The sequence below is a fragment of the Pyxicephalus adspersus genome, chromosome 2 (genome assembly GCF_032062135.1).
Source record: "Pyxicephalus adspersus chromosome 2, UCB_Pads_2.0, whole genome shotgun sequence".
NCBI lineage: Eukaryota > Metazoa > Chordata > Amphibia > Anura > Pyxicephalidae > Pyxicephalus > Pyxicephalus adspersus.
In genome coordinates this window covers 63,771,517-63,797,978 of record NC_092859.1, presented here as the reverse complement: position 1 = coordinate 63,797,978, position 26,462 = coordinate 63,771,517, and the positions used below count along the sequence as shown (strand labels likewise).

Sequence of the window (26,462 nt, the reverse complement as noted above, 5' to 3'; positions counted from 1 at the left end):
ATTATTTTGTATTGGATTGAATACAGGAGTTTGTATTGAATCCAATACAAAATGAATGAATGAGTTTCTATTTGAATTTCCCGCACACGCGCCGACGTCATCACACACGCAGGGAGGAGCCTTCCGTTTTTTTTCTCCGCCGGACGGCTTCTCCCTTCAGAGATCATCCGGCGCTGGACGAAGACGGACGTGGACCATCAGCGGGACCAGGTAAGATGCCGGCCGGTATCTTGTGTTCAGCCGGCCGGGATCTTGTGTTCAGCCGGCCGGGCGGCGGAACGCAAGATGCCGGGCAGCGGAACACAAGATATCGGCAGGCATCTTACCGGTCCCGCTGGCACCCGACGCTGGAGAGGGAGATTGACGGACGATGCTGGACGGAGGACGACGCTGGAATAGGAAGACGACGCTGGAATCCTTACCTCCATGGTCCCGCTGGATGTGCACAGCGGGACCATGGAGGTAAGGCTGTGATAAAATTACGGGGTTAACCATCCTAGCCATTTTTTTTTGCCCGACCTTCGTATGGGCATACCGGCTAGGTGGTTAAAGTGGAGGGTCCCATTTTTATTCCTCACACAACAATTTGAATAATTTCTGGAATGCACTCTAGACACAACATGCACCGCCCTTTGCCCAATAGGAGGTCCCCCCCTTTTGGTTCTCATTGAGATGTTAAAACCTACTTCATCAAGAAAGTAGATGTTTTTTCCATCTTCCGTAGCAATGAGACCAAGGATTTGTTAGCATAGCTAAGCCTTTTTTGAAGAAAATGGGAATCACTACACCTTGCGAAAATTAAAGAAGTTATTTTTAATGGCCATTGGCAAAAAATTTGCTTGATCTGTCCACTGCCGATACTCACCGTTTCATCAAGAACTGATCTCATTGGGCATGCCTTAAGTTGAGCACTTTATTTACATTATGCCCAATAGAAGCAGCCCACAGCCACCCTGAATATGTGACACAAATATCCCAGGAGGCTGCAGATTTACCCTGCAGTCTTTACCCCCACAATTTAAAAAACAAAAAACAAAACATTTTTCTATTATATAAAAGGAGAAGGTCACCCTTTATATAATGGTAAAATGTGGTGTTGCTTTAGGAGCATCATGCATGTGATAGCAGATGGAGGTAGTACAGAGAGTGCCCCCCTCCCATCACTGCCCATATTCTATGGGCAAAATAAAAACTCCCTGTGAAATTTATCCACCCACAGTGTGAAAGCACAATGTCTGTGTAAAGTCTGCTTTTCAGATTCTGCAGCCTAACAGCTCACTGTGTTCAATCTTTCAGATCCCCTAAACTGTTGTTTGCAATGACTTGAAAATTTTAGGCAACACAGAGTACTCTCATAGCTACCACAATTTCTTTAAAGAATTTCAAGATACGGGGATCACAAGTTTAAAAACTTGTGGAAATTGAACATTTGGGTTGCAGTTTAACCAAGCAGCCCAAAATTGAAAATGCAAACAAAGGACTTCCGGGGCCAATTACATAGCAAGGAGCATTGGGGGTGGGGCCCCAACATTTTTACCTACCTTTCACAAAACTATAATTGTATTAATGATACTATGCTACCCTTTCTGCTGCTGTTCTTCGAATCCCAATTTATTTGCAATGGGGAGGTGCAGGAAACCAAAAATGTAGGTGCAAGTGGGGAACAGATGTATAACCACCACCCTCCCACCTAAAAACTTTTTAGCATGGCATCATTATAGAGTTACATAGTAGATCAAGTTGAAAAAAGACATACATCCATCTAGTTCAACCACTAGGGAAATAAAAATATCCCAAATATAAAACCATATGGACATAGTTGGTCCAGAGGAAGGCAAACAAAAAACCCTGGTACAATTGCTCCAACAGTGGAAAAAAATCCTTCCTGATTCCATGAGGCAATGGGATGTTCCCTGGATCAACAGTCTATGTTGTTTTTACTTTAAAGCATTAATACCCAGCTATATTCTGTGCTTATAGAAAAACATTCAGCTTTTTAGCAATCTATAGTAGTTGCTGAAATTACTTCCTGAGGGAGCCCATTCCACATTTTCACAGACCTTACAGTGAAGAATGCCTTTCTTATCCGGAACTTAAACTTCTTTTCCTACATACGCAAAGACTGCCCTCTTGTTCTTTGTTATAATCTATAAAAGTGAATAATTGGGAAGAGAGTCCTTTATATGGACCATTTATATATTTATACAGGGTGATCATATCCCCCCTTAAACATCATTTCTCAAAGGAGAATAGATTCAGTTCAGCTAATCTCTTCTAATAGCTGAGCTCCATATTCCAGATGTGGTCTGACCAATGCTTTGTACAGGGGCAGGATTATATCTCCATCTATGCAGTCCAATCCTCTTGATTCAAGAAAGTATTTTGCTAGCTTTTGATACTGCAGCTTGGCATTGCATGCTGTTATTAAGTCTTTGATCTACCAGAACCCCCAGATCCTTTTCCATTTCTGATCCCCCCCACTGTATTCTCCCTAGGCAGTATGAAGTATACATGTTAGCTCCCAAGTGCATACATTTACATTTATCTATATTAAATGTCTTTTGACACTTGGCCGCCCAATCAAACAGTACATCAAGGTCTGCTTGTAGTTTATAGACATCCTATATGGACATAATTCAATTACATAGTTTAGTGTCATCTGCAAACACAGAAATTGTACTTTTAATGCAAAACTCTATATCATTTATAAAGATGTTAAACAGTAAAGGTCCCAACACTGGTACACCACTAATACCTTAGACCATCCAGAGGATGAATTAATTATCACTACTCTCTGGATGCAGCCTTTAAGCCAGTTCTCTATCCATTTACAGCTTGACTTTTCTAAACCTATTGACTCTAACTTGCATAATAACTGTCTTTAGGGTACTGTGTCAAATGCTTTAGCAAAGTCCAAATACACTAAATCCACTGCTATTCCATGGTGTACCGGTTTAATTATTTCCTCATAAAAAGAGAGTAAATTTGTTTGACAACTTCGGCTTTCTCGTAGCCATGCTAACCATCACTTATAATATTATTTTCTAGCAGAAACTCTTCTATGCGGTTTCTTACTAAAATCTCTAAAACCTTTCCAACTATGGACAATAAACTAACTAACCCGTCTGTAGTTACCTGGTAACGACTTTGCTCCCTTTTTGAAGATAGCAACCACATTGGCCTTACGCCAATCCATTGGTAACATGCCAGTGATTATTGAGTCTCTAAAAATCTCTTCTAATATTCTAGAAATATTGGCTTTGAAATAACGGAGCTAAGCTCTTTGAGAACAGATGAATGTAATTCATAAGGTCCTGGTGCTTTGTCAACTTTAATTTGGCCCAACTGTTTCTCAATCATATCAATTTTGAGCCATTGTGAACTGTTTAAGGCAGTGACATTTTCTCACTATAGTAATTAATATTGGAACATAAAAAAACTCTGCCCATCAAACCGTCCTCTTCCCTAACTTAAACCCTAATTTCAAGGTGCAAGTGGGGGGCACTTGTGGCTAAGACCCCTAAACTTTTATCACCACAACATTACAATATAAAGAAACTCTGCCCATCAAAACACACTTTACTGTTACACATGACTTCCAGTACCCAAATTTCGTTTTGATGGGCAGAGTTTTTTATGTTCTAATAAAACCGTAGTGATAAAATTTTAGGGGGTGTTATCCACAGATGTTCCCCACACATTCTTTAGTTTTCTACCCTCCCATTCCAGAGAAATTGGGGTTCAAGTGTTAGAAGTGGGCAGTAATGTGTAACAGGGCAGTGCGTTTTGATGGTGTTTAGTAGATTCGCCTATTTTTATCCCCAGTTACCAATTCAGAGGCATCCTTTAAGGGGTCTACATGCTCCGATATGATCTTTTTGCTATTATTATATTTTAAAAAAATTTGGGTGTTTGATCTACTTTCCCTTGCAATCTGTCTTTCATTTTGAAGTTTTGCACATTTTATCTCCTTTTCACATCTTTTGTTATATTCTTTATAGCTGTCAAACGATGAAGGTGATGCTTATTTTTTATATTTTTTGAATTCCCTTTTCTTGTTCTTAATGGCTTTTTCTTAACATTAGCTGTGAGCCACATAGACTAAATTTAAAATCTATTACCCACAGAAATATATTTTTCAGTGTGCTTGTGTAGAACAGACTTAAAAAATTCACTTTTCTGGAGTGCGCATGCGCAGGTCTTGGTGATGGCTGCTGTCTAACTGAGCTCTGCACCACCCTGAATAAAAGAGAAGCTAACGGAAATGCACAGCGTCATACTTACCCTCTGTTCCCGGTCCAGGACACAGCAGATTTATTGCTTCACTATGGGCACTCACTCTCAAGCCTCCAGGAAGGGGCAGGCAAAACAAGATCGCGGTGTGGCCTCTGCCAGGCTCCTTTTCAAGATGGCGCCTGCGAGTCTCCCATGTTACGCGGGCCCGTCCAGCGCGCAAGCAGACCAGTCAAACCTGCCAGCTGAAGACATCTCCTGTCTGCTGGCAGCATCCAGCCCAGGTATGAGCGGGATTCAAGGCGGTTCATCCCCCTCATGATAGCAACACCTTTGGGCACTGCAAAGAAGCCCTGTGTAGGGCTGAATTGCCTGATCTTAATGATCCTGGGGCTGAATTTTCACTCTCTCCTGCATCTGATCACTCCCTGCTCCCTTCCATGATAGCAGGTCCCTCATCATCTCAAGCTGAGATAGCTCATTCCTCTGCCTCACTTTCCATAGAGCACTTCCAATCCATACTACATAAGGCTTTGGAAGATCAGTTTACCAGATTGGCTGCATATTTCATTAGGGAAATGAAAGAAGTCTACCACCGTACAGCACAATTAGAAGGCTATATGAATGTTGCTACCACAGTTTTAGAAGGTCAGGAAGAAGATATTGATTCATTAAGGCTTGAAATCGAAACCCTGCACTACAAATTGGAGGACACTGAGAATCCTGCACGCCACTCAAATTTACGCATAAGGGGTCTCCCTGAGCACATTATCATCCACTATCTGAGCTCTACTACAGGAATTAGCTCCAGATGTACCTGTAGAGCGACTAGAGGTGGACAGAGTTCATAGAGCTGATGTTATCATTAAGCTCCAGTTCTGTCGTACAAAGGAACATATTCTTCGCTGCTTTAGAGAAAAGGAACCTTTATCCTTTCAAGTCCATAATTATCAGGTCTTTGCAGATTTAGCTCTTCCACTATACAAAAGCGCAGGGCCATGAAGCCGTTCATCCAAGTTTTTCACCAACATCATGTACAACACAGATGGGGATTCCCCTTTCGGATGTCCTTCCATTTCCAAGGTGCAACCTACCCGTTCACTACCCCTGAGGAAGCTACTCAATGTCTTTGTGAATTGGGTCTTATGGATTGCTCTACCTCTCAAGCTCCTGCAGCTTCAGGATCTCCCCGCCGAGGCCGTGACCAGGCAGCAGAGGAAACATCAGGCCCATATACATGACACTGCTGTTCTGCCCATATCGCTTTTCTTTTTTGAATCTTTGCCTATCATCCTTTTTGTTGTGAGGGATGGCTCCGAGTTGGCTATATTGCTTTTTCACGTTCTGGCATGAAATTTTGTTCCTTCAGCATTTTTCTAAATATGATGTCTGTTGACTGGGTATTTTTCCCTTTTTTAGGCTCTTTTTTTGGGGTTGTCGCCACTGCGCGCTCCATATCCCCCAATTGGTGTTGCCGGGTGGCTGTGGCCCACTCTTGTTCCCACCTATATGCTGGGCCTATGTTTTCATGACTTAATGTTATGCTCTACATGTTGTTATTGTAAGATGTCTTTTTTGCTCTGTTCTTCTTTTGCCCTCCTTTTGGACTACTTAAGTCCTTCCTCTCTCTCTGTTCCTCTCCCATTTTCTTCTCCCCTTGGTTCTGAGAGGACCATTCACACACTTCCCATCTGGCTATGGGGTAAGATACAATCAAGAGCTTTTAAGTACTGGTTGCTATGCCGATAAATGTTATGAGCCTGAATGTACAGGGCTTGAACTCCCCGCATAAGTGTACTAAGGCTTTTAGGTTCTTTCATTCTAAGCATGTAGATATAATATGTCTCCAAGAGATATTTTAGCAACTCATACCCACAGGTTTTTGTTGCAAATGGGCCAATAAAGACGAAAGGGGTATTAGTCAGTTTCCGAAAACCGTTGCCTTTTACATGTGATTTAGAAATTAAAGACACAGAAATTAAAGACACAGAAGGCCAGTACCTTATTATAGTAGGTTTACTGGGTGAGGTTTCGGTTACTATTGTATCTTATTATGCTCCCAGCACCAAGCAGATGCAGTTTTTTACTCAATTGATCACATTGGTTAAACAGCATCAGAGGGGTACCTTGATAATGTCTGGTGATTCCAACATGATAATCAATCCCTCTCTGGATAGGCGGCAAGCTAAGCAGACCCCACCTGTCCAACGCAGTGTTAATGTTCCTACCTCTTTCGCTAAGTTCCTGCAGAGACATAATTTGGCTTATAGCTGGATGGATGAAAAAGTCAAAAAATCAAACAGAAAGATTGGGCAGGGTTTTTTGGCACAAACAGTATATTTATATTGTAAATAAAACAAACATTGTGAAACATACCATAAGAAAAAGGCCACTATACAATCTAGTGGTCAGCAGCAATATAATTGGAGCCCTGAATACAATACAGAAAATTATGAAGTCAAATTGGACCACAGTAGTTTCTTGTGGTCCAACATAGGCCACAGGGGGCACTAGACATGCAGCAACTCATCAGTCATAAACATTTACTTGCCATACAGAATTTTTAACCATGGAGTCATGTTGCTAGTAGTACCCGACGCATTTCGCCAAATATGGCTTCCTCAGGGGTGTTATTTTGACAACATGTATTGGTCACTTGCACAAGTTGTATATGATCTTGTAAGGTAGTATTCCATGCTTTTTCTGCAAAGTCAGGAGGGTATGATGCCTCCGAGGGATGTTTGCAGTAAGATGCAGTTGAACTCTTCTCTATAGTATGAACAATCTTGTAGCAGATTTACTAAGACCCTAATATAGCAAGTTAGGGATCTTATGTAATAGATACATGAAGTTTCCAGGTATGGTGTGGCTCAGTCCCAGATGAGATTGTGTGCAGAGCAGCAGTGCTGATAATATATAGTGCTAATAGCTGCAGGGAACTACAACCATGCAAATGTGACTACACATTTTATTCACACCCTCACCCTCCAGAATAGACCATGTGCTGGTATCCACCAACTTCCTATCCTCCACTATTTCCTGTGACATTCTTTCCGTATCCTGTTCAGACCATGATGCAGTCATCTTGTCTGTATCTTCTTCATATGACCAACCAAGGGATATTCAGTGGGCTCTTAACGAGTCGATACTGAGTGACCCTGACGCGAACTTGGAGATTGGTAATGCCTTGAAAGAATTTTTTTTGGTAAATGATAATGGTGCGGACTCCATGAGTACATTGTGGAATGCACAAAAAACGGTCATACGATGCCACTTTTTACAATTGGCTACCCGGAAATTTGTCTACTGATATCAAAGCCTCACCTACTCCTTCTTTGCGAAAACAACTAAAAAAAGCTAGACAAGAATTAAATGTATGTCTTTCGGACCGGGCAGACAAGCAGATTAGGTGGACCCGTAACAAATACTATACCAAGGGCAATAAACCCGACTCTATGTTGGCCAAGAGGTTGCGCTCTGACTTTAGAGATTTTAGACCCTATAGATTGCATATACCCAATTCTGGCCTGTCCAACCATGCCGTCAAGATTCTAAATGAATTCCATACGCATCTACATAAACTATATGAGGCACATGATATTCATACCCTGAAAAGATACGTACTAAACTGCAGAATATTAACCTCCCACGCAAAACGGAGCCCTTGCACTCTCTCTTAGAAACACCCATAACACACGCAGAAGTCCAACAGGCTAAAAAAAATGCTAAAACCACACAGGAGACTGGGCCCTCATCTTCCTTGTATTATAAAAAACTTTTCTGAACTGCTTGCTCCCCGACTTGTAAAGTTCTTTATTCAACTACTAACAGGGGAGTCTTTTGGAACAGACACCATCAGCAAACATTTGTATGCTACCCAAGCCCATTTTGGACCATAGCACCTGGTCAAAATATAGACCAATTTCACTTTTAAATTTGGATGTGAAATTGGCGAAAATCCTGGCTGCCCGCCTCAACACTGAAATTGGCAGTTTAATAGGTGGTGAGCAGGTTGGGTTTTTACCTCAAAGACATGCCGGGGACAATGTCCACAGGTAGCTTCACCTGATTCAGTTGGCTAAAGATAGGCAAAAACCGGCAATGCTGCTGTCCCTAGACATTCGTAAGGCATTTGATAGGGTGTCCTGGTCATATCTTTTCACCCTTCTTGATAAGTAGGGTTTTGGCCCCAATTTTCTTTATTGGGTTAAAGCTTTATACACAGATCCTAGAGCCCAGGTGATATATGTGGGCTTCTGTTCAGCATATTTCTTGATTGCCAGGGGTACGCGTCAGGGGTGCCCACTATCCCCTTTGCTCTTTGCTTTGGCCATAGAGCCTTTGGCGTTACTGATTAAGTCGAACCTGGATGTTACAGGATTGGAGGTTGGTGGATACCACCATAAGTTAGGTCTCCTTGCTGATGATGTAGTCCTTTTTCTCACAAACCCTGTAATCTCTCTCCCTAATCTCGGTCAAATATTCCTATCCTTTTCTGCTCTCTCTGGCATGTCGGTCAACTATTCCAAGTCTAGGGCACCTAAATGTTTCACTTACCTAAGAAATGCAAACCTGCCTGCAGGCCAACTTTCAATACAAATGGGAACCATTTAAATTGCCCTACCTAGATATCTTCCTCACAGCGTCATATGAAACAATGTATGCTGCTAAATATGCTTCCATTTTGGGATCTATCAGGGCAACTCTGGAGTCTTGGAAGAGGTATCATATTTCTTAGCTTAGTAGGATTGCAGCCCTGAAGATTACTGCTCTTCCAAGGCTTCTGTACCCGTTCTGGGTTCTCCCAGTAGTGATACCATCACTATTTATTACGCTCCTTGCAGTTTGTGCTCAGATTTTGTGTGGCAGGGATCCAGACCTAGGGTAGCAAAATGGATTTTGTACAAACCTAAAGTCTTTGGAGGCCTGGTTTTGCCTAATATCCTGTACTATTATAGGGCGGTTCAATTGACCGCTCTAGCTGCATTTCACGCTAAGATACATAAACCTTTATGGGTGGATTTGAAAGCCCACTTAATATCTCCAATTGCATTGGAAACCCTACTCTGGATCCACCCACAACCCAGAAAGAAGGTTTCCAGCCCTATTACACAACACTCTATGAAAATATGGGATGATGGTAAATATTCTGGTGCTCTGATATCCCCGCATATCCCACTGGCTACCATAGTGGGCAACCCTGGTTTTATACTAGGTTTTGAAACACCATCTCGCTTTAGCGAGTGGTTGACACAAGATAAGTATGATATCCCCACCTCCTGTGTATTCTCCTATCTGCAGGTGCCACAAATTATGTTCAGTCTTTACTTAAGCACATCCACAATCCATTGTCGCACACCAATTTTGAGGGGAAGTGTGATAAGAGACCCATTGGGTAAGGGAACTATCTCTCTAATCTACAACTCCCTGCTAACAGCAGAAGCGCCCAGTAAACCAGGGTATGTAGCCAGGTGGGAAGAGGATATTGGTACACCATTAGATGATACGAAATGGCCACAGATTTGGGACACGGTAGCACATGGCATAGTCCATGCAGGCTATCATGAGGCTAATTATAAACTGCTCATGCGATGGTATTTGGTCCCAGCTAGACTTGCGAAATTTAATCAAAAGGTGTCCAATCTGTGCTTTAGACAATGTGGAGAAGTGGGAACGCTTTACCATGTATGGTGGACTTGCCCAAGAATAAAATGTTTCTGGACTGGAGTCTATTAACTAGTGTACACACTACTGGGACACTCTATGCGATGTTACTACTCTTTCAACCTTCTAAATGTACCAAGCACCAATTTAAGCTCCTGAATTTTGTTTTTAACTCAACCAAGCAAACACTAGCAAAGGCCTGGTCCTCAAGTAAACCCACGGTGAACCAAGTAAAACAAAAGAATAACTGGTATTTTCTCAAACAACTATTGGCAGCTAAATTGAATGATACCATGGGCAACTCCCAGGTGGTTTGGGCCCCCTGGATAGACAATTATCTGCCTGCTGACTTTGATAAGAACTTACTCTCGCTTTGGGAGATTCTCATGCTGTGTTTGCCCCTATGGATATTTTCAACTATGGATCCTCCCTTTTTCTGTCCATAACCTTTCCCGGCCTCTCTTTCACCTCTATTCTGTCTTCCCCTATTTTTTCTTTTCTTTTGTTTCTCCTCCTAAGCAGGTCCTTTTCTTTTTTTATCTATCTTTAATATATAAGAATGTTTGTCTTTTTAGTGTGTATGAAGCCAAAATGTTTGTGTTGGTGAAAGGCCCATTTACTAGTAATGCAAAGCACTATGTTTGACTCTTTTTCATTTTGACTTGTTTGTGTCCTTTTTCCTCTTTGAAAAAATTGTAAAACTTCTATTTTTAATAAAAAAAAAAAATTTAAAAAAAAATCCCATTTCTGTCGGCGGATGGTAACGCCCTGAGCCAGGTCCACTACAAGCTGGGACAAAGAAGGCTAACTAGCAGGCGCACCAACAAATATCTGGAAAGCGGGTATCACAGTAGGGGAATTGAGGAGGAGAAGCAGGGATGCCAACACGGGGTAAGATCCGGCAACCCTGGGCAATAGTTCAAACCGCGACAGCGTGCAGAGCAAATAGGATGATGGACATACTCTCTCCCTCTCCTATGAAGGAGAAGAGGAGAGAGGGCTCTAATGAGTTGGACATGCTTCCAGGGAGCTCTCCTTCAACCCCAGCTGCAGTTGAGCATCAACAGTAGGTATCTGACCCAGATAATCTCCTTGATAGATTTCAAACAATGCTGAAAATAGCTATGGAGAATACTACAAAAAAAAATTACTGAGCATTTTTCTAAAGAGCTGAGAGAACTGGGCCAGCATATAGTGCAATATAGAGAATGGATGACGCCACAACTGTTTTGGAGGGGCATGAAGACGATATAGAGTTTTTGAAATAGGAGGTACTGTTCTTACATTATAATTTAGAGGACTATGAGAATAGTTCCTGCTGTTCAAATCTTCGCATCCGTGGCTTACCAGAAAACATAACTGAACTTAATACAGCAGTAACCATGCTTTTTAAAGAATTATGCCGAGATACCTGCAGAATATCTAGAGTTGGACTGTGTACACCGTACATTGGCAAAACAACAATTGGAAGGCCCACCAAGAGATATAGTGGTCAAATTGCAGTACTGTCGAGTTAAAGATATCCTAATGAAAGCGACTTAGGGGAAAGAGCCTTTATCTTTTCTAGGACATTATATCCAGTTTTTTACAGATTTGGCACCGGCAACAGTAATACGCCATAGAGAACTGAAACCCTACCTACAGACACTACAGATGCAGATAATTCCACATAGATGGGGCTTCCCCTTTAAATTGCTCTTCTCTTATGAAGGCAAAATGCAAGCGATTTCTTCACCAGGCTAAAGTGTGTTTTCAAGCATTAGGACTGTTGGATAATGATCAGTCAGAGAAATCAAAAGCTGTAGAAAGTACTTCTTCCCCCACATTGCGGTCAGAGGTTCTCCAGCAACAAAAGGGGACCAAGAAACATAAGATTGCAACATCACTTAAACGTCTGAGATTCTCCCAGAGTAGTACTTGAATATTCATATTGAATTAATGCTTGTTTTTATCATATGTATGCTCTTTTTAGGCACTGTATGATTTTGTAAGGCTGAAGTCACTTTATCCATATAATAGATATTTCTGTGGGTTTACATGAGCTATAAAGTTTTTTATTGCAATCTGGATCATGTTATCTGTTTGATATTGATCACACATGGAAAGATGTTTGGTTTTTTTTAGGCACTTTAAAATAGCCTAGGTCCTGGCGTGGAAGCCACTGCGTACTCCTACTGCCAATAGAATATCCTCAATGTTTTTGAGGTCTAGTGTGGTTTTTGGGGTGTCAGAAAGATTTCTATCCCCCTTTGTGGGCACTAGAGGGCTGAAGTGTCAAGTAGAGAGGGTGTGGGGTGGGAAAAGGTCCCAATTCCACATTGCTTGGGAATATGTGTTGTATAGTGTTAATCTTGTGTGGTTTTTGTCTTCTTGGTCTTTGTTTTGTCGATCCCCTATTGTTCTTGATGTTAGGTAGGTGGCTCATGGTACAAATATTGATGATAGAATCATTCTATAAGCGACATGAAAGTATGATAAAATGGTAATATCAATTTTATCTCTTAATGTGCAGGGTTTCATCTCTCAAGTCAAGAGGTTACAAGCACTTCAATATTTCCATAGACAAAAGGCAGATATATGCCTACAGGAGACACATTTTTCTACTGCTTCTTGCCCGAAATACTTTCATGCCGCCTACCCCACTGTTTTTAGGGCAAGTGTCGCAGTAAAGCGGAGAGGAGTGGTAATTGGTTTTAGGAAAATAGTGTCATTTCAATAAGATAAAGAGGTAGCTGATGGGGATGGTTGCCATTTGCTTCTGGTGGGAACTTTGATGTCTTATTATGCTCCTAACGACAATTGGTTACGTTTTTTTGAAGGCCTTATGAACTTAGTACGCCAATATGAACAGGTTATCTTGATATTATGTGGCGATACTAATGTACCCTTGAGGCCAAATTTGGACAGGAAAAAGGTGTCTATGGGTACTGATATATTTAGAGATACTAGTACATCCAATAGACTACTTATTTAGATATGAGATATAAAAAGATTTGTGGAGGGAACTATACCCTAAAGATTTAGATTATACTTATTTCTCACATCCTCATCAATTGGTAACGCATATAGACCACATCTTTATATAATAAGGGACGTTGCCTTTGGTAACAACCCGAGATATTCGGGCTGTTTCATGGTCTGACCTGTTTTGGCTACATTATCGTCCCTCTTTCTGAACCCAGACTCATTTAGATGGTCATCTAATGACTCATTGTTAAGCAATCCAGATGTGGACCAAAACTAAAGGGGATTATGGCTGAATACTTTGCACTAAATAAACAGTCTGCGACCTCTTCAACTATACTCTGGGCAGCGCATAAGGCAGTAGTTCGAGGGAGACTAATTCAAATGGCCTCGCAGATTAAAAAACACTGCCACTATTAGGACCACTATTAAAGCTTTGGACATCAAGTATGAGGAGGTACAAACCAAGTACATAGCCTCACCGAGTAAAAGTTTAAGACGACAATTGAATGAGAACCGTACACAACTTATTCTCTGCACAGCATCAGAAGCTGCAAAAATGCTGAGATGGTCTAAAAATTAATTTTATAGATATAGTATTAAAATGCATACAATGCTAGCTAATAGGCTGAGATACCCTGAAAGGCATTTACATTTTTCAAGAGTTAGGCTTAATGGGATAGGATTGACAAGCAATCCAAAACATATATTACAGGAGTTTCATGATCATTTGTGAGTATTATATCAAACCCCTGTTTTTTTCGATAAAAGAGCCTTAGACAACTTTTTTCGGAACATAAAGCTACCAGAACTTAATTCATGTGCAAAAGGGAAAATGGAAGCCCCAATGACCTTACCTGAAGTGATACAAGCTATTAAACGCCTGAAGTCTAACAAGCATCCAGGACCTGATGGATTTACGGCAGTTTATTATAAAAAAAAATATCAACAGATTTTAGGATGTTTGGAAATCTTTAATTGCATCTTCAAAGGGGAGGCACTGGAACCTAGTATATTGGATGGGGCTTTTTGTATGTTACCAAAACCCTCCACTGATAAAACGACCTGGTCTAATTATAGACCGATCTCCCTACTTAACCTGGACGCCAAGATCTTGGCCATGGTCTTGGCGTACCGATTGAATGGGATTATTGGTGATATTGTATCAACCGACCAAACAGGATTTATTCATGGATGGCAAGCAAGAGATAGCATACCGAGGGTACTACATTTAGTACACCAGGCTAAACAAGACAAAACCTCAGCATTATTATTAAGCTTGGGTATTAGTAAAGCGTTCGATTCAGTATTATGGTCATACCCTATGTCTTTACTTATCAAATGGGCTTTTGGACCAAACTTCTGTAAATGGGTATCCTCCTTATATGCTTATCCTAAAGCATTTATCCAATATATGGGTTATCACTCAGTTCAGACAGTTTTTTTGATAGGCAGAGGTACTAGACGGGTGTCCACTACCACCACTGCTGTTTGCATTGACGGTGGAGCCCCTGGCTATAGCAATTCGTAACAATGTAGATATGCAGGGAATAGAGGTGAAAGGCATTCAACAAAAGCTCTACCTCTTTGCGGATGACATACTTCTCAGTTTGACAAATCCCATGGTTTCTCTGCCTAATTTGATGGAAATTTTGGGGCATTTTCAGAGTTTCATTTGAATAGCTCAAAATGTAAGGCTTTAAATGTTATTTTGGCACCAAAAAATGGTAAAAACACTCAAAGAAAATTTTCTGTTTCAATGGGAAATAAAAAGGCTTAGCTATTTGGGTGTATATATTGCTTTTACTTATGAGGCATTATATGCTGCCAATATACCTGATCTGGTGAAAAATTAGATAGGTCTCTTTGAATCATGAAAACTATATCAAATAGTTGGGTTGGATAGCTTCTATAAAGATGTCCTGGTTTCCAAAATTTTTGTACCCCATGAGCGTTCTTTCATTAGCATTACCTACTGAGGTACTTAAACTGTTACAGCATATGATTGAGTTTATTTGGGGGGAAAACAACCACGTATTCTTAGGCATATTTTGGTCTGAACCAAGAGTATAGAAGGCCTATCAGTACCAAATTTGAGCCCGTATTATAAGGCGTATACTTTTTACCGTATTATATTATGAATCATACACCTAAATGGGTAAATATCGAAAATGCAATGGTTGCAGCACTATTGGTAGAAGCTCTACTCAGGGTTATGGGTATATGGGTTATGGGTGTGGTATATCTAACCTTATATAGAAACATACTCTGAAAATTTGGAACAATATTAAACTGACAGGAGACTTTATGTTTCCCTATACTCCGGTAGCCCTGATTACTGGGAATCCATTGTTCCCCCCTGGCATGGAGGAGCCAGGGCATTTTGCTTGGTTATTGGAGAAGGGCTTTTACAGAATCCATACTTTTTTTAAATCGGTCTGGGAAAATTCCATTTGGTGAATTTTGTGGGAAGTATGAATCCCCCCCCCCCCCGGCGGAATTATTTAGGTACCTACAAATTAAGCATTTCGTTCAATCTAGATTAGGATCAAGAGTCCCTATAACATGACATTGTTTAAAAAATTGTGTATAAAGGACCCAAATTCCAAAGGAGTATTATCGGCTTTGTATAATAAGCTTAGTTCCGATTAACATGACTACCACTTCATATATATTGAAATAGGAGGGGGACGTGGGTGAGACGCTTCAACAAGAGGATTGGGATCAGATTTGTCATACAATAGCTCATTGTAGTAATAATTGCTTCAGCTGCATAAACTAATTTTAAAATGATGAGATGGTATATGGTACCATCCAGGCTTACCAAATTTCAGTCAAACTGTAAGGGCAATTGTTTTAGGGGCTGTAACACCTCAGAAACACATCAATATGTCTGGTGGGAATGCCCCAAAATTAGAAAGTTTTGGATGGGAGTATATCAAATTGCATACACCATAGTGGGTTGTTCTTTTCCTAAACATCCAGCTGAAGCACTCTTGAACTTGAAACCATCTATTTGTACTATGAACCAATTTAAATTATTGACATATTTGTTTACTGTAGCCAATATAGTTCTGGCTAAGGCCTGGAGGTCTACAGTCCCTAATATACAGCAAGTGAAGAACAAAATGTCTTGGTTTTTAGTAAATGAGAAGATGGGGGCTTTGTTGATGGCCTCTGTAACTAAATTTCAGAAAAAATGGTCACCATGGACAGAATACTACATGCCTATGGAGTGGGATCGATCATTGTTGACCATATAATTATACCATTAGCAATGTTATTGATTATAGAGTTTGCCTACTACCCCCCAATTCACTTTGTGCCTTTGCCATAGTATTGTCATAGTATTGTCATAGTATTGTCATTGTTATATGTAGTAAAAAAAATTTTTTTTAGGACATATATATAAATGTTTCGCTGAATAGATGGTAATTATAAATAAATAAACTGAATTCTAATTTCATGGAGTTAGGGGATGATAGAGAATGAAGTAGATTGTTATGTAGAGTTGCTATTAAATGAGGAAATGGTGAGGACTATCTTTCCCTCGCTAAAGTCACATAATCACAAAGAAATATTATAATATTACATATTGTTATGGGAGAACTTTTTTTTTCTCACAAAGATGACACAATGAAAGTTGGTTGTACACGAAGTGGGGAGAAGGGAAGTAATTCTTTCCCCCTCTTGCTAATGCTTCCAGTAGGAGAATTATAAGGTTGACTGTTGATAAATTGTTGAACACTTACTAAGCTAAGATAAAATAAAAGAGGAAGTTTTGAGGGGTTAAGAGAGAGGAAGCAAAGATCAAACCATTTAGGGAGATTGAATTTCTACTAAGCATTGGTTGAAAGAGAGCTAGCATATGTTGCACCTCAAGATTGTTTATAGATATATGTGGATAGATATAAAGGTATATATAATGTATGTGTATAGGTGCAGGAATGTTGTAAGCATGAAAACCTGTTTTATCTTTGTACTGGCCTCTGGCCCGCTTAGGGGGTCTCTAATTCAAGGACTTCACAGGAATAACAAGAGGTAGTAAATACAGATAGAGGGTTTGGGTTTGCCAAGGAACCACAAACAAACAAACAGATGAAAGAACAGATCACTAGTAGGGCCTTCAAGGGGCAAATAATCCATCAAGCCAGAGTCAGCAGAAGATGGATGCATAATCAAACAGATGGGTTGGGTTGATAACCCAGCTGGACCTCTTGTTGACCGCTAAATTTAGATTCCAGCAAGAAATTTTTTATATCAAATTTAGTTGGGAGGTCCATCAAATTACATTAACCAATCCTAATCTAGTGGGGTGTCTGCCAACTGATTGTCATTGTACAGAAGACACCCACTAACCAATCCAAGAGTCCCCATGTTACCTAATGGGACTTAACTATATAAAAGGGGAGCTGGAATATAACAAGAGAGGAAAGGGAATGATGGGAGTTCTTAGGGAATCAGGCTCCTGGGGTAGCCTTCAACATCTTTACAGGTAGCTAGAACACATTCCTGAATTGCATTCTTATATTGTTCAGTATATGTCTATGTTATTATTGTTATATTGTTTTGATGTACTTTGTACTAAGTAGTTACTAGATTATTACAAGGGGTTACTACTAATAACTTTATGTCCATGTGATATATAGATATCATTGATTGAAGTTCCTATGTGTAGATTAGTATTATTAATATTTTTAAACAGGATTTATATAGTGCCAACATATTACGCAGCGCTGTACATTAAATAGGGATTGCAAATGACAGACTAATACAGACAGTGATACAGGAGGAGAGGACCCTGTCCCCAAGAGCTTACAATCTAGTAGATATCAAACAATATCACTGTGTACTTTGTTTCACCTTGTTTTCTTAATTAAACTGTTGAGTGACTAGCTATTATTTGTGCATGAACCTTCTTTAATTGAATATCTATATGCATTGATAGGGGATATAATTTCCATATTTATGCAGATAAATATTCCTAAAATAACAGTGGCGACCATGAAGGAAACACAAATTAGTGGGTTCATTCAAACAGGTTCTATTTTTTTTTGTTATGTAAAAATAGAGTTAAGTGAATACAGGCTGAGTTGAAACCACAGTGATATTGTATTCGATATTGTATGCTGCAGGGGTATTGGTAAGAGGCCATACGTCATTGCATGCTTGAGTATTTGCTGTATGTGCAATACTTTGTTATATGTATGTATAGAAATCCCAAAATAAAAATGTATTGGATGTACCTCTAATAAACCGGTTTAAATTAGCTGAGGGAGGATACACTTGGGATCATTAACTGGGATATAATACTCAGGTATTATTAAGTCTGATTGATGGAGTATAGTACATATAGTGATATTTTGGTTCTTGTTTTGGACAAAAGCATTCTAAATTGATATTTACTGTAAAGGTAACCATTGTTCTTATCAGACGGTTGTCAGTGTATTTGATATTTATGGTGAACAGGACCCTTTGTTCTATCAGGTCTTTGTTCTTCAAAAGGTGTTAGCCTAGAGTGGCATAACTTTATCTGCCATTTCTCTTTTTGTTCTTGATTTTTATTTACATTTTGGGTTTTAGTTTAAAGTTTATTTAAGTGGTCACCCTATATTTTATTATGTATTACTAGTTATCTAACAAGTTTTAGAATATACTAAGTTTGCAAATACCAGGTACAGGCCTGTTGGAAATGGCATCCTTATCCAGTTTGGGAAGGTTTGTGTCAGCTTACGCTCTTAAGCATAAAAGCATCAACTTTGCGTCAAATCCAAAATTTAAAGAGTCTCCATGGGCATATGTGCAGGAACTATTTGACCAGCAAACTAAAACCTTTAAAAAGAATAAAAAGTTGAAAAGCCTAGCAATGGCAGGTATGTATGAAGCTTGCATAGCCATAAGTGCCAGATACATTAGCAGACCTGGTACAGAGTTCTAGAGAGAAAATAATAAAAATGGAAACAGCCAACCAAGATTTACTTCATGAGTTAAATACCACTTTCACCTTACATGAGATGATCAGATCTTCTCATGAAAAGCAAGGTAAAAATTATAGATCTGCTCAAGATGACCTAATTAAATACAAGCAGTTATTAGTGAAATCTGAGACTGAGTGTGGTCACCTTACTGGTGCCTATAAAGTTGCTCAAGAGCAAATCGCAGAACTGAAAAAAAGGCAAACCCAATGACCACACCAAGTACAAGCAGAGAGAGGCAGGACTGATACAAACCATTACTGTTCTGAAAGGAAGGGCTGCCATTTCCAACCAATTGGACCAAGGTAAAAACACTGCACCAGCTTGTGCAGAGGACATGTCCATCAGTAAGGCTGCTGCCATTGCCAAGAGTAACCAGCAAATGCAAAGAGAGAAAAAAACATTGCCTCTGGAGAAGGAGCAGGTTGTTAGCAGAATAGAAGGTCCTTTTGTATCTTCATGTAAGGAGAGAGTTATACAACCCCCCCATGCAAATGAAACTGGTGTGCCTTGTTTGTATAGTAGAACAGGGTCCACATCCAGTGTTTGTAGGGAAGGTCACAAATTTAATAAAACCATTCCTTTGTATTGAAAAATTCCAGGTCCTCAGCCTAAACCTGTGTCAGGAGTAAGTAAATGTGTTAATGCCTTTCACAAGATAAGATGCTATGCTTGTGGACTATTTGGCCATATTGACAGATTTTGTTTGTCCCTTTGTGAAAAGAGGATAAACCAACGTCCATATAAAACATACAGACGTGATACTGAGGTGTATTCACCACGTTGGGGGACCCATCCTCATAAGCGCAAGCCAGGGGTCTCTCTCAAAAATTCAAAGGCACAACACAAGAGCCTGACTTGCACATTGTTAAGTGATTTATTAACATACAAATCACTAGTCTTTTAGAGAAACTGCCTTTTGGAAAGGACCATTTAAAGGGAAGGCCATTCTTTCCCAGAACTTTTTTTTATTGTTCAATTTTAAAAGGCAGACATTTCATTTTTGGTTAAAAATATAGATTTAATGCTCCTTGACAATAAAAGTTAAATGGGTTAAGAAATGAAGTTAAGGAAGTATTAAATCTGCATTACCTTTATTTTTCCCTGTGTGATAAAGTTTTGGAATTTTTACCCTATGGTTGTTTTGTCAGAATGTCTCTGACAAAAGCACATAAAAACTATTTTTTTCTTTTTTTTTTTTTTATATCTGATCCATATTCCTTTGTTTGGGATTTACTCAAAGGGGGTGGTGTGTTTACTGGAAGTTACTCTTGCAAACCTCAGGTGTGGAGCACCTTGTTGTTGTCCAGCGTACCTGCATAAAACAAAATAAAAAATGTATTTTAGGATATGTTCTTTTATAGAGTGAAGGTGGCAAGTAATATGTTAGCAAACACATCGCCGCTGGAGCGCAGGGATAAGGTAAGGGGGTCCCCCAAAGGTACCCCGAGTGTGACTCAGGATTACCGCTTTTGGCAATTTTTCCCACCCCGAGTCACGCTCGGGAATACCGCTAGGGGGGTTAATATTAATAATATTTTCCCATAATCTGAGAAGGTCCCCTGACTTTGTTCACACCTGTTATTGAAAAAATGTTTTTCTTAATCTAAGAATATCCCCTTACTTTGTTCATACCTGTAATCAGAGTTACCCCACAATAGGAAAATATTACCAATATGTCATAATGAGTGTTTCACAAGTACAATCCTCACAAGTATGGACATTACTGTGCCCATAGTATTAAGATAATCATGGAGCAACCAAACTAACTGATAGACGAAGAAGTATCAGAAGTAAGCAGACAAGTTTGAACACTAAAATAAACTGGCTTGGCATTGGGGCTTTAACAGAGGTGCTGCATGAATGTTCAGATAACTCTAATATCTAGTTAAACTTCTATTGAATTTCAATGCACCAATTTAAAATAAAAAAAAAAAAAAAAACTACACAATACTTCTCAAAGGTTCTAAAATATTTTTTTTAATAAAAAGGTATGTGTTAATGCATTTTTCTGTTTCAATTTCTTTATTAGTTTTCATTTTAATCATACAATTAAACGAACCAATAAAAATTCTGTCATAAATCGTTCATATTCCAACAGATTATAACAGAACAGTATAATCGCTATACAACATATTCTTCAAATTTCTTTAATTATGTCAATCTTGACTTCTAACATTTCTCACTTCTATCTTTTATTAAAATTAATATCTCATTACACAGTATACTCCTAATTGGTTAATCCCTGTATTGTCGACTGCTTCCCCACTCCCACCCCCTCATATATTCATCAGTGACAAAATTATCTACTATAACCTTTTACCTATTATCTTACCCAAAACAAATGTGTAGTTGGTTTATTAATAAGAGGAGACAAAAGGAATAATACACTTCTTCTATTTAGTGATTCCATTCTAAAAAGGAAGAGAAGGGCAAAAAAATCCGCATCCAAATCATATTTAAATTAGTGTAATTAGTGTAATATCTCTCAGTGATATATGGAGAGAGAGGGAAAAGCCTTCCATACTTTATTTTTTAACAATTATTCATTCCATATTGTTTCAATCTTCATTACTCCCTTAGACTTAGGAATGCAATAAGAGTTCACCTTTCTTTTTCACTTTATATTGTTCTAGTAACACGGCATATTTTCCTAATATTTTCTATTTTCACTTTATCTAATTATAGCATACTTTTTTGCCAATCAGTTAAACATGACATATATACTGAAATTATCTTATCATATTACATAGAGAACACTAAAACACAAAGACCAGGGAACCACATATGAAAAGGGAACATATGTTACAACCTACTTAATCAATGATGCCACTATATGGTCAACATTGACCGATCCCAGCCGTTAGGCATATAGTGCTCAATCCATGGTGACCATATTTTTTGGAATTTAGGAACCGAAGCAGTCAATATCGCTGTCATTTTTTTCATTCACTAGAAACCAGGACATTTTATTCTTAACTTGTTGCTTATTGGGGATTTTAGACCACCATGCCTTAGCCAAAACCATTTTGGCTGAAGTGAACAGATACGTTTACAATTTAAATTGAATATTAGTACAGACTAATAGTTTCAAACACAGAAGTGCTTCTGCCGATTTTTTAGGAAATGCGCAACTCACTAAATTGTAAGCTTTTTGATATACTCTCGTCCAAATTTTTCTTATTTTAAAACACTCCCACAATATGTGATAGAGAGTTCCTGCTGTATTACATCCCCTAAAGCCCTTACCCATACAGGTCGGCTGAAACTTAGCAAGCCTAGATGGGACCATGTACCATCCTAACATTAATTTATAATTAGTTTCTACCACTGAAGCGTTACCATTAATGCTACTATGGGCCACCGTAGACCATGTCTGATTCCAATCTTCCTTTTCCAATAACACGCCCATATCTGCCTCCCATTTGTATATATAGGATGGTATTGCCATACTGGTTTGAACTAAAATATTATACACAGCCGATAAAACTCCTTTTACCTTTGCGTTCTGTACACACAATCTCCCAAACCACGTCATATTATAAGTTCCAGCAGCTAATCTCAGCCTAGTTTGTACGAAATGCCTGATCTGAAGATATCTAAAGAGTTCCTCCGGTGGGGCTTCATATTATTTTCTAATCTCACTAAAAGAAAGAATACCTGCCAAGTTATTAAAATGACAAATTCTATATAAGTCCTTTTCCACCCACCAGGAGAAACATCTCGGTTCTTCCAGACCAGGGGGAAACAACAGGTTCCCAATTATAGAACTTACTGGGCTATGACCAGACATAAGGCCCCCCGTATGTTTAATAGAATTCCAAATTTTTAATGTATGTCTCAATATTGGGTTAGTAATATGGAACCATTGTATGTATTTCTGGAATCCAGAGTAATGCTTCCGCTGATATTGGTGCCACCACTGTTTTCTCAATGGAAACCCATTTAGGAATTTTTTTTTGGGCATGATATTGTAAGAAAGGAATAACTTGGGCAGCTTCATAATATGAACTCAAATGCGGCACCGATAGGCCACCCAAATTCCTGGATCGATATAAAGTATGTCTAGGGGCTCGTAGGCGTTTTGCCCCCCAAATGTATTCTAACATTTTTAAGACATGATTAGGCATAGCTAATGGAAGAACACTCTATGGATATAAGAACTTTGGTAACCAGGACATCTTTATAGAAGCTATACGACCCAACCATGCGATTTGATAGCGTTTCCATGTTTCTAATAAACCTATCAAGTGTTTCACCAAATCAGGGATATTAACGTTATGCAAAAGATCATATGATGGGGGGATATATATAACCAAATAAGCTACGTCTTTTTGACTCCCATAGAAAGGGAAAAGATTCTTTAAGCAATTTCACGTTTATAAATAATATTAGGATCCTTACATTTTGAGCTATTTAACTGAAGCCCCGAGAAGGCCTGAAATTCTTCCAGTACCTCCATCAAATTGGGCAAAGTTACCTATAGATTCATAAGACTAAGGAGAATATAGTCTGCAAATAGGCAGAGTTTATGTTGTTCCCCATTCATCTCTATACCCTGAATGTCAACCTGATTTCGGATGACTATAGCCAGGGGTTCCACTGCCAGTGCAAAAAGCAGTGGCCACAGTGGGCAACCCTGCCTAGTACCCCTGCCTATAGAGAAACGTCTTAGGGGAATCCTACAGTGAGGACACCCATTTACAAAAAGTTCGATCCAAAGCCCTATTTATTTATTTATTATGACATAACATATGGCCATAATACTGAGTCAAATGCTTTGCTTATATCCAGGCTCAGCAAAAAAGCCTTATTTTATTTAGATTGTTGGATTAGATGCAGTATCCTCCGTATGCTATCCCCCGCTTGCCGGGTATAAAACCCGCTTGGTCAGCCGACACTATATCGCCTATACCACCTTCCAATCAAGACGCCAAGATTGTCGCCAAAATCTTTGCGTCCACATTAAGAAGAGAGAGCGGCCTATAATTAGACCAATTAATTGTGTCGGTAGAAGGCTTTGGCAACATACAGACGGCTGCTTCCAACATGCTAGAATCCAGGCCTTACCCCTTTAAGATCCCATTAAATGTCTTCATCAAATAAGGTCCTATTATTTGCTGGTATTTTTTATAAATATACAGCTGTGAACCCATCAGGTCATGGTCTCTTATTGGGTCTAAGATCCCCAATAGCTTTGGTCACTTCCAACACAGTAATAGGGGCTTCCATAATTTTCAGTCTACTAGCGGTAATTTTTGGAAGGTTTATAGACCGAAATAATGTATCCAGAGCTCTCTTATCAATAGAACAAGGGGTTTGGTACAGTTTTTGCAGATGTTTATAAAATTCCTGCAATATATACATTGGATTACCAGTGGGTCCAATCCCACTGACCTGAAGCCTATAGGTAGTTGGGCATCTTTCTGAGTACCTCAGCCAATTTGCCAATAATATATGCATTTTATTACTGTATCTATAAAATTATTTGACCATCTCAACGTTTTCTCGGCAATGGATGCTGTACAAAGATTCAACTGTGTACGGACCTCCTCCATTTGTCGTCTTATACTCTTATTTATTGAGGCTTTGTACTGCGTACGCAGCTCTTCATATTTGGATTCTAACTCCATTACCTTTGCCCTACATTTCTTTTTAATCTGTGAAGCTATCTGTATGAGTTGTCCCCTTACCACTGTCTTATGCGCCGCCCATAGCATAAAAGGTGATGTCATAGGTTGTTGGTTTAAAGAAAAGTACTAAACTAAAAACCCTTGTAATTTTTGATCCACCTCAGGGTTACTGAGCAGGGAATCATGAAGTGACCATCTAAACATATCAGGCTTAGGAAAAAGGGAAGACAACGTAGCCCAAACTGCGTCATGGTCTGACCATGAGACCACCAAGTTTTCACAAGATAAAATTAAAGGCAATGCTTTTTGATGTATTAAATATGGTCTATACAGGTAAATAAATGATGAGGATGAGGTGTAATTCCCTCCACATATCTGACAGCATTTCAGATCTAACCAGACTAGTGTAACATCCCCAGGTACAACAGAATCTATCAATGTTTTTTTCTTATCCATACTTGGTATTAGTGGAACATTGGTATCACCACACATCAATACAGAGTATATTATTTCCATTAGGTTTGAAATATGCAGGTTTATATCTTCTTCAATAACGGCATAACACACAAGTTAAAACCAATAAGAAATGCCTGCTGTTTAAGAGGCGCAATGTATGCACAAAGCTAACCTTTTCTTTTTGACAATGGGGTCCATGCTGTGGAATGAAGCCCTTGAGTTGTCATGGAGATCAGATAAAAGCTTTCTTGGAAAACAGGATGACAAATCAAAAAATAGTTTTGATTCAATCTATTCCTACTATGGTTAAGAGTCTATGAAAAGTTGAGTTGTCCAGCCTCCTGCACATTTCCAAAAAACCAATAACACCTCTGAACGGACAGAATAGAGAATAACAATCTAACCATAAAACTGAAGCGATCTACTTGAGTTTGTGCAGTAACTTATATATGTGTAAAAAAAATGATGTGATTGGTTCTTACGCTTCAAATACGCTAAGAAAATAAGTCTGGGTATTCCAGTCCTGTATACCTACAGTGTTCTCCTCAGAATTTTTTTCAGCCAGGTGGGGAGAAACTGTTGCCTGGTGGTAAAAAAAGTGGGTGGGGCAAGACATGGCAAAATTAGTACTACCAGTTATTTATGCCATAGGTAACCAGTAACCCCTATTTTTGTGTCAGTGTTCCTGTTAACAGATCATCCAGCCAGAAACATGCAGGCTTCTGGGGACAGCTCTCCGCAAGAATAACGGTGTAGGCAGATCTCTGAGTTGAAGATCTCAGTGCAAGAGGTGCAAAAGGGCTACTATCAACTGGAGAACAGTATCCAGACCCTGTCCAGCCCACAAGTGACCCTGGCCAATGTGCCAGTTTATCCCATTTTATCATAAGTTCCAGCTCCGGAAACCATGTTACCTCTGCCGGCCCAGTTCTGAGGAGATCATTTTGAGCCAATTTCGAGCCTTTTGCCATGCCTGTCGGCTCCACTTCTCTCTGCAGCCCCTGACTTTTGCGGAGGAATGCACTAAAGTTGGCAAAATGATCTCACTCCTCCAGGAGGAGCCACAGACATGGGCTTTCCAGCTCAAGGAGACTAATGTTACTACCCTTTTTGAGAAACTAGCGGAGCTCTATGATGATCCCAGACAAACAGTGACTACAGAAGCTGCGCTCCACTCGAGAGAGTTAGACCTCCCAAGAATCGTCCCCTGAAGAAGCCTAAGGGCGAAATGCATTGGGACCTTGAGACCTTTGCAAAAAACCTATGTTGATACTATACTTTAAATGTAAAAATATGTATATGTAATCACAAAGCTAAATTGTTTGTATATCACTACTTAGTTAATCTATGTAAAGTAAAGGAGTATACTATACAACATTAAAAAATTATTATTCACTTTTAAAATCCTGCCTATAAAAGCCTGTCTATCCCTCCACTTTATCACATACCGTATTTTTCGGACTATAAGACGCTCCGGCCTATAAGACGCACCCAATTTTAAAGGGGAAAAACCTAGAAAAAAAAGATTCTGAACAAA

The 26,462-nt window shown here is 39.3% G+C and overlaps 1 protein-coding gene across 3 annotated transcripts in view; it reads right to left on the bottom strand.

Moving 5' to 3' along the window:
- The window catches only part of ARHGAP26 (Rho GTPase activating protein 26), a 405,537-nt gene that overhangs the window by 334,827 nt on the left and 44,248 nt on the right, over window positions 1–26,462 (bottom strand). Inside the window, exon 2 of one of the 3 annotated variants that reach the window (XM_072400904.1) lies at window positions 6,360–6,477. The exons of the other annotated variants lie outside the window; for them this stretch is intronic. Within the exon in view, the coding sequence (XP_072257005.1) occupies window positions 6,360–6,477 (118 nt within the window). The remainder of the gene's footprint in view (window positions 1–6,359; window positions 6,478–26,462) is intronic. 3 annotated transcript variants of the gene reach the window in all.